The sequence below is a fragment of the Tarenaya hassleriana genome, unplaced genomic scaffold (genome assembly GCF_000463585.1).
Source record: "Tarenaya hassleriana unplaced genomic scaffold, ASM46358v1 Cleome3, whole genome shotgun sequence".
NCBI classification, from domain to species: Eukaryota; Viridiplantae; Streptophyta; class Magnoliopsida; order Brassicales; family Cleomaceae; genus Tarenaya; species Tarenaya hassleriana.
Window position 1 is genome coordinate 8201950 of NW_010966177.1, and position 13121 is coordinate 8215070.

At 39.4% G+C, this 13121-nt stretch overlaps 1 protein-coding gene across 2 annotated transcripts in view; it reads right to left on the reverse strand.

Annotated features, from left to right (window-relative positions):
* The window catches only part of LOC104819976 (receptor-like cytosolic serine/threonine-protein kinase RBK2), a 3947-nt gene extending 1307 nt beyond the window's left edge, over window positions 1-2640 (reverse strand). For both annotated transcript variants that reach the window (XM_010550314.2, XM_010550315.2), the window contains exons 1-6: window positions 2296-2640; window positions 1939-2193; window positions 1441-1598; window positions 1259-1338; window positions 937-1072; window positions 13-113 (exon numbers count right to left, since the gene is read on the reverse strand). In XM_010550314.2, the coding sequence (XP_010548616.1) occupies window positions 13-113; window positions 937-1072; window positions 1259-1338; window positions 1441-1598; window positions 1939-2193; window positions 2296-2506 (941 nt within the window). In that variant the 5' untranslated portion in view covers window positions 2507-2640. The remainder of the gene's footprint in view (window positions 1-12; window positions 114-936; window positions 1073-1258; window positions 1339-1440; window positions 1599-1938; window positions 2194-2295) is intronic.
* Window positions 2641-13121: the final 10481 nt, after the last annotated feature.

Here is a 13121-nt window from a genome sequence, read left to right on the forward strand (position 1 = left end):
GAAAAGAGAGAGGCAGCGAAAGCGAGGCGGTGAAGTTGATGAACGTTGTATTCTCCATGGAGCCTTGGATCCACAAGTTTTTCTATTTCTCCCTTTCTAAGTATTGGCTTCGCCTGTTTATACAAAATAAATAAAACTCATTCGAATTGAAAACTCTGTAACAATTTCTTAAATACGATAGAATACCAATCGTACGTATAATCATCTGATTTCACGTGCATATCATAAGTTTAAAAAATAGAAAAATCTCATATAAATATCTAAATTTTTATATAAAAAAATCTTTCTCAACTTTTTAAAAATCTTATATAAATACCTAGACTTTTAAAATATTCCAAACAGATCTAAAGTTTAGATAATTTTCAAATAAAAATAATTAATATCTTTAACGGATTTTGGATTTATTTGATAAATTTTCAAAAATTTGAGTATTTCTATAGGATTTTTTAAAAGTTTAGATATTTATATAAAATTTTATAGTTTATATATTCATCTGATTTTTTTAAAAGTTTAGATATTTAAATGATATTTTTTTTTTCTAAAAAAACGTTATCATGGTTTTAATTGTATATGCTTTGACTCAACTGATAGGGGTCCAGATACGTTTGATACATACATATGAAGGGTGTAAATATTTGACATGCAACTTATGATTTAAAATTAAGATAATTTTGGACCGACGGGAAAAAATAATAGTATTACATGCGGAATTAATGGATTCACTCTCCAACTTCTGCTTTTTCGTTAATACAAAAATACCCAATTCCAGATATGATTTTTTTTCCAGACAATTTCACATATAATAGTTCAACTGATTTGAACTTGGGTGGGTGTCAGGGATTTTATACGGTATTTATTGTAGAAATGGGACAAAAAATATCGTATAGTATAAGGTTATAAATTAGAAGAATAAATAAATTGTTGAATTGGACTTACAAGGGTGTGTAAGCTTTGGTGGGAGGCGTCAACAGGTTTCCTACCAGAAATGAGTTCAAGCAAGAACACTCCAAATGCAAACACATCTGTCTTCTCATCCACAATCCCATGTGTATAGTATTCTGGTGCTAAATGCCTGTTTTTTTATATAAAATAATAATAATTATAATAGTTTTCAATTTCTGAATCCAAATTTTTTCATGGAAAATTAGGTGAGAAAGAAAGAGAGGGGAAAAAAGTAAAGATTTTTGTTGTTGTTGTTGCTGTTGTTGTTGTTGTTATTATTATTATTATTATTATTATTATTATTATTATTGTATACCCAAATGTGCCTTCAATGGGAGCAATTGAGTGGTGAGACCATTGAGAAGGAAGCCATTTTGCCAACCCAAAATCAGATATCTACAAAAAAAAACCATGCAATGGTTATGGAATCATTCATTATTACATGAAAGATGAATTTCATATATGTACATATATATATATATATATGTGTATTTATACCTGAGGTTCAAAATCATGGGTTAATAAGACATTGGATGATTTAATGTCTCTGTGGATGATCCTCCTCTGACAACCTTTGTGCAAGTAATGAAGCCCTTTCGCTGTCCCTACGCCTATCTTGTACCTTCTTTCCCATTCCAATGGCGGCAAACTTGCATCTGCAAATCACCAATTCCAGCACACGCTAAGGGTTTCAGAAAAATAGCAAGAACCCGTATTCAAACCAAGCAAACCCAGATTGGAAAAACCGGTTTTGCCCACTAAAGCTCGGAGCTTTGCTCTTCACAAAAGTTCAAAGAGCCCGTGATCAAGAACAGAGAACTTTCTAGAGAGAGAAAGGGAGAGACTAGGGTTCACTTCAAGATTTAGAAAGAAAAAAGCCGCTAAATCTCGTAACTTTTCAGAAAATGAGAAAGACCCAGAACCGGAAACCTGTAAGAATTCGAAGAAAGTTTCATTCTTTTTATTTTTAAAAGCTTCTGGTTTTCTGGGGATTACCATGTAGAAGAGAAGCAACAGAGCCTCTGGAAGAGAACCGGAAAACAAGATAAAGGCCATTGTCGATGCAACAGCCAAGAAGAGACAAGACATTAGGGTGGGAGACATGTCCTATTGTCCCGATCTCTGTAAGAAACTCCTTCTCTCTCCTCTCATCTCTTCCTCCTCTCGTTATCCTCTTCACCGCAATCTCTTCCCCGTTACCCATCACCCCTTTGTACACCTCTGCAAATCCTCCCCTCCCCACCAAATTCTCTGCAACAAAAACACAAAAAGAAAAGGACCCATTTAGCAGAAAAACAAAAAGGAGAAATCTTTCTGACAATCGAAGCTTTTTCAGTGGTTTAGAGACAGAACCTGGGCTGAAACACTTAGTCGCATCAAAGAGTTCCTCAAAGGAGAAACATCTCCAAGTGGGTCTCTGAAACTTCTCCGTTTCATGAAAACCCTCGAAGAACTTGTCGGCTTTTACAGCTTCTTCGACTGGCGATGTCTCGGAATCGGCATCGAAACTGCGTCGTTTGAAGGAGAAAAGGCGTTTGAAGCTGTTGCTTCGAATGTACTTCATTTTGGATGGAACAGAGGAACAAAAAATGACCAGTGAGAGAAAAAAAAAACAGAGGAGGAACTCGAGTTATGTAATTGTAATATGTAATCATAGAAGACAGAAACACAGGGAGAACAGAAGGAGATGGATTATCTGTCTTTGTACTTTGTAATTTATTAGGGGGATACCAAAAAAAACAAAAACAAAAAATGGGTTTACGGTGAGTTGGCCGCAGAGGATAGAAACCCTTAGGGCTTAAGTTAGGTGATAAGGAGTGTACAAGGATTTGTTGGGTGGGACTTTAATGTTATGCTTTTATCTCAAGAACACAGTTAGTCCAACCACGAAATATTAAAAACGAGAAATAATATTTTGATTTATTCAGATGGAAGAGGTTTAAGGATTTGATATTTTACTTGTTCTATATCTATATCGATCGAATGCTAAAAAATAATTTCATTGCAAACATCCCATGGTTGCAAATTTATGTTTTTATAGAAATAGTAACAAATAATGTCATTCAAACTCGTTTAATTCTCAAATATTTAGGGTATCTGGAATAAGGTGGTCATTTCAGTTTGGTTGTATCGAACCGAACTGTCCAAATTCTCGAACGGTATTAATTTTAGAAAAATTGAATTTTTCAAAACCGAATCAAATTTTAAAAACCTAAAAAACAGTTTTTTTAAAGAGATCTAATTTGTTTTTAATAAAAACCGGAATTAAAACCGAATATAATATAATCACCGATTGGTATTTATTTTTGTAAAACCGAAAGAATCGAACCGAACCATTTACGACCCGAATCCAAATCGAATCTCGAAAGGTCCACCCTTAATTTGAAATATCTAAATATTTGAAATTTATAAATTTGAAATCAAATTTCAAACCCTAAAATTTGAATGGTTATTACGGTCATACATTCGAAATTCATGACCGCCGCAGAGGAAAGTTTGTATCAACAGAAATCACGCGTTCAATGGTTGCAGTTAGGAGACAAGAATACAATCTATTTTCATAAAGTGGCAAGCGCTCGAGCATTCCATAACAGGATCCACTTCCTCGCTGAACTCCATCGATAACATTAAGGCCCACATTGTTGACTACTAAACTAAACAGTTCGGGACCCCTGACCAGGCGACCTCACTAGCCTTTGTTGACACTCTTCATGGATTACTCAGGTACACTTGCCCCAATTCATTGGTTGACGAACTGATTAAAATTCCCTCTACCGATGATCGTAAGCAGGTTCTGTTAGCGATGTCGAACAACAAGACACCAGACCCCGATGGATTTTCAAAAGAGTTTTTTGTTGCATCGTGGGATGTTACAGGACCTGATTTGGTAAATGCAATAAAAGAGTTCTTTGATGCGGACAGGTTATTGGGTTAACTAAATGCAACGACTATCACACTGATTCTCAAAAAGCCAGGGGTTGATAGGCTGGCTGACTATCGGCCGATTAGATGTTGCAACACAGTATACAAGATTGTTTCGACTATATTGGTCCGGCGTCTCAAACCAATCTTGCATGAGGTGATCTCGACAAACCAGACGACATTCCTCAAAGGCCGACTAATGCTGAAAAATATATTGTTGGCATCGGAGTTAATTCGTGACTACAATCGCAAGGGGTCACCGGAGAGTGCTATGGCTAAAATAGACATACGGAAAGCATTTGATTCATTGTTTTGGGAGTTCATGGTACGAAGGCTTCAAGCCTTAAACCTACTTGCCAGGTTTGTGAAATGGCTCAGATTATGCTTTACAACACCTAAGTTCTCAGTGAATGTTAATGGAGAACTAACTGGTTATTTCTAGGGCCGACGGGGATTGCGCCAAGGTGACCCGATTTCTCCATACCTATTCATCTTGAGAATGAAAATATTCACAAGGCTCCTCGACTAAGGTGTTAACAATGGAAGCTTAGGCCACCACCCTAGATGTCGTAACCCAACAATAACGCACCTCTCTTTTGCATACGATGTAATGATTTTCTGCAAAGGAGATCTGCAGCTTACTTCAGTTTCAGCTATCTTGGAGATGTTCAGTTAGTGGTCCGGGCTAAACATGAACCACGACAAATCTGAATTATTCACGGATGGCATGAATCAGCAACAAGCCGAGATGTTGGCCGTAGCCATTGGAGTTAAGCTAGAAACATTGCCTGTTAAGTACCTCGGGGTACCATTGAATCCCTCGAGACTCACACATGCAGATTTTCAACCGTTGTTAGAAAATATTAGCAAGAAACTTACAGCATGGAGCAACAAATACCTATGTTATGTTGGTAAGATTCAGCAAAATTTCTTCGGTTATTTACGGGCTAGTGAATGCATGGAGCCAAGTATTTGCGTTGCCTCGGTTCTTCATGAAAAATGTGGACAACCTCTGTTCTACCTTTCTTTGGGAAGGAAATCTATTGGGTTCCGGGTCATTCAGAATCTCATGGGTGACAATATGTAAACCGAAACTGGAAAGGGGTCTCGGTCTACGCAGATTAGATGAGTATAACACATTCTTTAGATTGAAACTAATTTGGTTACTTCTCGTTAAATCAGGGCCACTATGGGTGGCTTGGCTAAAGAACAATGTGTTTCATTCAAATAACTTCTAGAACTCAAAGAGTCCAGCAAGGACCTCATGGATAGTCTGGAAAATGTTCAATATCACAGGCTTAGCTAGACAATTTGTCGTCAATGAGTTGGGGAGTGGTGAAACGACGAGTTTCTAGCATGATAGTTGGACAAAACTCGGGCCACTAATGCTCCTTACAGGGGACGAGGGACCACGATTGCTTTCTATTCCAAACGAAGCTTCAGTCTCAGATGCGGTGTTGAGGGGAAATTGGAACCTGTCGGGTGCAAGATCGACATCGATACAGGAGATCCAGATAGCTCTTGCTGCAACTAAACCACCTACTATTGATTCTGGATTGGACAGAATATTGGACATAAAAGGAGAAATGCAACAACCTGTGATAACAACTACGAGTGAAGACACAAAGGGAACAGAGAAACACTCACTGACAGTGACAGAGCATCAAGGACAGAAACATGCCTGTTTTTCCTAGGATCAAGCGTAGCCCAACTTTGCTGTATAGGATTATTACTTTACATTTATTACCTATACTTACATATAGATTGTACTTTCGATGCTCTTCTGTAGGGGTGTCAAAATAGCCCGAGGCCCGATCCCCGGCCCGAACCCGCCCGTAAAATTTGCGGGCTTGGGCTTTACAAATCAAGGCCCGTTCGTTTTTCGGGCCGGGCCGGCCCGGCCCGGAAAATTACGGGCCAAAAACGGGTTCGGGCCGGGTCGGCCCGGCCCGGCCCGTAGACCCGATTAAAAAAATAAATTATATGTATAAATATATATGTATATAGGTAAATATAGATATACATATATATATTTCACACATATTTGATCATATATATACATTTATTCAATCTTTTATATATATATATATATATATTTTATAATGTATATACATATATAAAAAATATACAAATATTATATAATAATAGAAAGTTCTAAAAACTAAAAACTTGTTTAATACTAAATAATTCAGGATATAATATTTTCATAAATGATATAATCAAAATTATAATACTATTAGTTTCAAATACTTATTCCAAATGAAAAATATAATAAATTATCATTTTTAAAAATTTATTACCATATAAAATTAAAAAATTTAAATTTAAATTTATATTAGATCAAAATATATAACTTTGTAATCTATTTTTTATTTTTTTAATTATCACGAAATGTACTAAAATTTTTTGTATTTTTATTATTTTAATTTGTTTATAATTTTTTAAAAAAATTTTAAGCCCGAAACCCGGCCCGAACCCGAAAAAAGCCCATAGGACCGGGCTCCGGGCCGAAGATTTTAGGCCCGTTGGTTTTTCGGGCCGGGCCGGCCCGACCCGTAAATATTTCGGGCTTGTGTCGGGCTCGGGCCGGGCTGGCCCGGCCCGGTGATTTTGACACCCCTACTCTTCTGTATATATATTGAGTACCAGTATACAGAACAATACAAGAGAGAAATTTTGGAATTTTACACATTGTCTTCTTCTTCTTCGTTGAGCTCCATCTATGGCTGTCTGAACTTGACGCCTGTTATGGTATCAGAGCACTGTGTACTACTTTCCTTCTAACTTCTCTGTTCCCTTTTTCACCTTTTTCCTTCGTTTTTTGTTCTTCTTCCTTTTCTCACGATGGCTGATTTCAATGTCGAAATTTCTGAGGAAATCTCTGCTTCTTCCTCCACCCCTCAACCTTTTGTTCCTCCGGTTGCTCCCCCGCCGGCGGTACCCACTGATTCGTATGGCAATCACTATTTTCTGGGCACAAATGATCATACGACTCTGCAACTCGTAACTGATCGCCTTACAGGTCCAGAAAATTTCCATACCTGGTCTCGCTCCGTCACCATGGCGCTTGAAGGCCGGAACAAGATGGGTTTTGTTACCGGTGATATTTCTCGTCCTGACGATGGTGATGTTGATGCCCAGCTTTGGTATCGCAACAATGTTGTTGTCAGCTCTTGGATCATCAACTCCGTCTCCCCGAGCATCGCACCTAGCCTCCTGTATCTCAGCAGTGCTCGTGAGATCTGGTTGAACCTTAACAAACGGTTCAAGCAGAGCAACACACCACAGCTGTATGGTATAAAACAACAGCTTCATGATTTACGCCAGGGATCTCTTGACGTCACAACGTTTTACACTAAACTTCTGACTATTTGGGAAGTGATCAAGGCGCTAAAGCCCGTACCTCACTGTAAATGCGGGAACTGCTCTTGCAATATTTCCCAGGAGTGGCGAGCACAAAGTGAACGAGATTTTGTCATTGACTTCCTCTTTGGACTCAATGAATCATACAATGCTATCCGAAGCCAAATCATCATGCTCGATCCCCTGCCAGATTTAGAGAAGACGTTTCACCTCGTTACTCAACACGAGCAGCAGCGTTCCATCAAAACACCAGTGATGTCTGAACACCCTGTTCTTCACACTTCTGTTTCGGTAGAGCCTGTTTCCCGTTCGGTTGCTGCTTTTCAAGGTGCTCCTTTCAGGGGTAAACCGAGACCTGTATGCACTCACTGCGGCCTTCACGGTCACACCGTCGCTAAGTGTTATCGTCTTCACGGCTTTCCTCAAGGATACAATGCTTCCAACCCCGCGGTGTTGCGCCAGAATCCGTCGTCTCTGCTCAAAGGTGGTTCTCTGCCTCGCCCTTCCTCTATGCCACATCCTAATCGCCATGTTGTCAGTGCTGTCTCCTGTGGTGATCAAACTTCTCAGACTCCTGATGTGAATCACATGACTGTTGCCCAGATTCACAAACTCTACTCACAGATCACCGAAAAGATGAACCTGGGTTCACTCCCAAACATCACAAGCCATGGTGCTCCTGATGCTTCTGGCTTATGTAAATCTCCTGTCCCTGCTTTCTGTTTACCAGTTGCTTGCTCGTCGACTTTGCTTTTTGCTGGTTAGATCATAGATTCAGGTGCTTCAGTTCATGTTTGCCCTGATCGCACTCGTTTCACTGATCTGTCTCCCTGCAATCCTATTGTTGTGACCTTGCCTACTGGAGTTTGCATTCAGGTTAACATGATGGGTCGAGTTCCTGTTTCGAAGCAGCTTACTCTGTCTGATGTGTTATACATTCCATCATTTTCCTTTAACATCTTAAGTATCCTTGCATTGTTAAAGGATTCGAACTATGCTGTTACTGTTTCCTTCAAAGATAATCAGTGTCTTATTCAGGATACCACTCAGGATTCGATGATTGGCACAGCTAGACTGATCCAGAATCTATTTGTCTTGAGTTCTGACGATTCATCACTGGTCAGTTCTTCTCCTAGCTCTATTCTATTGGTAAATTCATCGACATGGCACCGTAGACTGGGTCATTTATCGCCTGATCGCCTTAAGACATTGGCTAAGACGCTTCGTCTCTCTGAGTCTGCAGTTCCCGACCATTGTACAGTCTGCCATTTAGCGAAACAGAAGAGACTGCCATTTTCACCTCGGAGCAATCTCAGTGCGGCAACTTTTGACTTGATACACCTTGACATATGGGGCCCTTTTTGTGAAGTTTCTGTTGATGGCTTTCGCTATTTTCTCACTATAGTAGACGATTGTTCTAGAGCCTCATGGGTGTATTTACTAAGAAACAAAAGTGATGTTAAGCAAGTGTTTCCTGAATTTCTCAGTTTGATTAAGAATCAGTTTGATAAGTGCATTAAATCTATGAGAAGTGATAATGCTTTGGAGCTCAGATTTGATGAACTCTGCAGGGCAAATGGCATTATTCAATACTTTTCATGCGCCTATACACCGGAACAGAATTCGGTGGTCGAACGCAAACATCAACAATTGCTTAATGTCGCTCGGGCTCTAATGTTTCAGTCTAATATTCCGATTGGCTACTAGAGTGATTGCATCCGTACTGCTGCTCACCTTATTAATCGAACTCCAACACATGTTCTGGCCAATCAATCTCCATATGAAGTACTCATGGGTAAAGCTCCCGAATATGATCACTTAAGAATATTCGGTTGCTTATGTTATTCGTCTACTATCGACAAACCTCGACACAAGTTTTCCCGACGAGCTCGACCGACTGTCTTCCTTGGGTATCCAACAGGGATCAAGGGATATAAATTGTTGGATACTAATACAAATGAAATCTACATATCTCGCCATGTCCGTTTTCATGAGGATATTTTTCCATTCCAGAATGATGGTTCCTCTGTTCAGGATTCTGTTTCAAAGATCTTTCCTTCTGCAGTGCTTCCACTATCTATTCCACCTGCATATATGGATTTCTCTACCTCAGGTTTATCTCCACCTGTTTCCCCTGGTGATCTACAAGCCTCTGACTCGCCAGATACATCAGATACTTCGTTTGGCTCTCGCTTTCGGTTGTTACCTGCTGATGCTCCAGATTCTATGCCTTCAGACTCTGTTCCTGCTTCGAGTTCTCCTGCTGCATCTGGTAGGCCTCAGCGTACACGCCGTGTCCCAGGCTATTTGTCTGATTATTATTGCAACACATTGCAAACTTCATCAACTGCTCATCCTTTGTCTGAGGTTCTCTCATACAGTAACCTATCGAAGCGTTATTCTCAGTTTTTGCTGAACATTGACCATGTTTCAGAACCTCGTTCCTTCAAAGATGCTGTTATTTCTCCTGAATGGCAGAAAGCAATGGATGAAGAATTGCATGCTTTGGTCCAGAATGATACGTGGAGCATTGTTCCTCTGCCAGCATCAAAACGAGCTATAGGATGTAAATGGGTTTACAAACTTAAACGACGGGCGGATGGACAGATTGATCGATATAAAGCCAGGCTTGTTGCCAAAGGCTATACACAGCAGGAAGGTGTCGATTATCTAGACACTTTCTCCCCGGTGGCAAAGCTCGTGACTGTCAAAATGTTGCTTGCTCTATCTGCTATAAAAGGTTGGAATATCACTCAACTTGATGTCGCCAACGCTTTTCTGCACGGTGACTTGGACGAAGAGATATACATGGCCCTTCCTCCTGGTTTCACTCTACCTTCTGGTTCGGTTCTCCCTCGGAATGCTGCCTGCAAATTGAAGAAATCCATTTATGGTCTTAAGCAAGCTTCAAGGCAATGGTACTCTAAATTTTCGTCTGTGCTTCTTCGGAATGGGTTCACTCAATCTCAGTCTGATCATACTTTGTTTATTCAGCATTCTCCATCTACATTCTTGGCTCTCCTAGTCTATGTCGACGACATCATCATTGTAAGCAATTCGGATTCCTCTGTTGCTGCATTGAAAGATCTTCTGTCGAGAAACTTCAACATCAAGGATTTGGGACCTCTTCGATATTTCCTTGGCTTGGAAGTTGCTCGCAACTCGACTGGAATTTCGGTTTCTCAACGAAAATACTGTCTTGAGTTGCTCCAGGATGTTGGCTACTTAGGATGCAAATCTGTCTCTGCACCTATGGATCCTGTTGTTCAGTTGCATCGTGATTCAGGCTCTCTGCTGGAAGATCCTACTCCTTATCGCAATCTGATTGGTCGTCTTCTCTACCTCACCATAACGAGACCGGATATCACATATTCTGTCCACAAGCTAAGCCAGTTTGTTCAGCATCCAACTTCTGAGCATTTGAAAGCTGCTCACTGTGTGGTCAAATATTTAAAAACCAATCCCGGACAAGGTTTGTTCTACTCTTCTCAGATAGATTTACGGCTTCAAGCTTTCTCCGACGCTGATTGGGCCTCTTGCCCGGATTCTCAACGCTCCGTAACAGGTTTTTGTGTCTTTCTTGGTTCTTCTCTCATCTCCTAGAAAGCTAAGAAACAACAAACCGTCTCTCGCAGCAGTACGGAAGCCGAGTATCGTGCTCTTGCCAATACCACTTGTGAAGTTACTTGGTTGCTGAAACTCCTATCTGATCTCCACATCGATGTTCCTTTGCCGGTGAGTGTTTTCTGCGACAACAAATCCGTAATTCATATTGCATCGAATTCCGTCTTTCACGAGCGCACTAAACATATTGAGCTTGACTGCCATTTGGTTCGAGAGAAGCTCACCCTCGGTCAGATTCTTCCGCTTCACATTTCTGCTGAACATCAGATTGCAGATATTCTGACCAAAGCTCTCTCACCAAAATTGTTTCACTTTTTGCTTGCTCGAATTCACACTTCAAATCTCTTCCTGCCTGATGGACGTTCGAGATTTGAGGGGGGGTATTGGACATAAAAGGAGAAATGCAACAACCTGTGATAACAACTACGAGTGAAGACACAAAGGGAACAGAGAAACACTCACTGACAGTGACAGAGCATCAAGGACAGAAACATGCCCGTTTTTCCTAGGATCAAGCGTAGCCCAACTTTGCTGTATAGGATTATTACTTTACATTTATTACCTATACTTACATACAGATTGTACTTTTGATGCTCTTCTGTATATATATTGAGTACCAGTATACAGAACAATACAAGAGAGAAATTTTGGAATTTTACACAGTGTCTTCTTCTTCTTCGTTGAGCTCCATCTATGGCTGTCTGAACTTGACGCCTGTTACAGAACTCTATGGCGGCAGAAATCTGGCATACATAAACCGTGGTTTTCAACTGCTGAAACATGGAAGCAGATACGAAGCGCAGAGAACCCGGTGGAATGGGTCGGACATGTCTGGCTGCCGATCACGACTCCTCGACTCTCCATGCTCTTATGGCAGGTACTCCACAAACGTCTTTCACTAAGGATGAGATATCTAGATGAGGTGTATCTGTTGATGGAGTTTGTTGTTTGTGCGGTATAGAAGATGAGATGAATGATCACCTATTTTTTGGATGTTGCTTTGCGGCTAATTTGTGGGTTTACTTTGCGAAGTATTGTTGGAAGGAAGAACCATCCTTGTCTATTGCAGATTGTTTCTCTTGGTGTAACACAGCCACCGTAACATCTCGCAACAGACGCCCCCTCTCATAGTTAGGGGGCGACTGGTTGCACCGCCGTCACCCGCAAACGGAGCGGTTGCGATTTATGGCGGTTGCGGGCGATTGAAAAACTGACTGGTTGAACCGCAACCAACCGCAACCGCAACCAAACTTGTGTTTTCTAATCGCAGCTTCCAACTTGCGTTTTGGTAGCGGTTTCCGGCGTTTTGACAAAAAAACTAAAATATTTTTATTAGAAATTATATAAAACATTAATATATATATTGGTGATGATTTTGTTTAGTGTTATGATTTGATATTATTTTTTAGTATTATATTTTAATAAAAAAATACAATAGTATAATTTTTAGGTTTAATAATGATTATTTTTAATAATTTTTATAATAAAATTATTTTTTTACTTAAAAATAAATTAAATTGATAATATTTATATTTTAAATTTATTATTTAATTATTATAAATTTAGTAAATAATTTTTATCAAATGATACGAAAAATTTAATTAAAACTATTATAAAAAATTATTTTTAAATAATATTTTTTTTGACAATTTATATCAAAACGCAACCGCAACCGTAATGAACCATTCACTTCTAACTGCACTCACCCGCAATCGCTACCAACAGCAACTTCTCAACCAGTCAGTACTAATCATTCATAATCGCTATCAAACGTTCTGAAAACGCTACCACCCGCAACCACAACCGCTGCGGTACAACCAGTCGAATCCTTAATCATACAAGTGGTGGTAGACGTCATATGGCGGGAACATAATGATAGGATTTTTCGGATGAAAACACTATCGCTTCAAGACCTACGGATCAAGGTCGATCGACAGATCAGGACTATGCTCTTGGCTTCCCATGTTGCAGGAAAACGCTCCACTATGGGATGACTCGAGGATTAGTACTACTTAACGGACGAAATTAGGAGAAGACGTATGTTGTAACTTGTGTTCTGTTTTACAAAGGAAACACCAAACCATTTTGGATTTTTTTTTGCCTCATGGGAATCCCTTTTATATAGCAGCCTATAGAAAGTACTAATGTAAAATTCTCCTTTTGATTAATACACAATCACATTCAATCCAAAAAAAATCATTGATCAAAATAAAATTTTACCTAGAAATTGAATCCAATTATATATATATATATATATATATATATATATA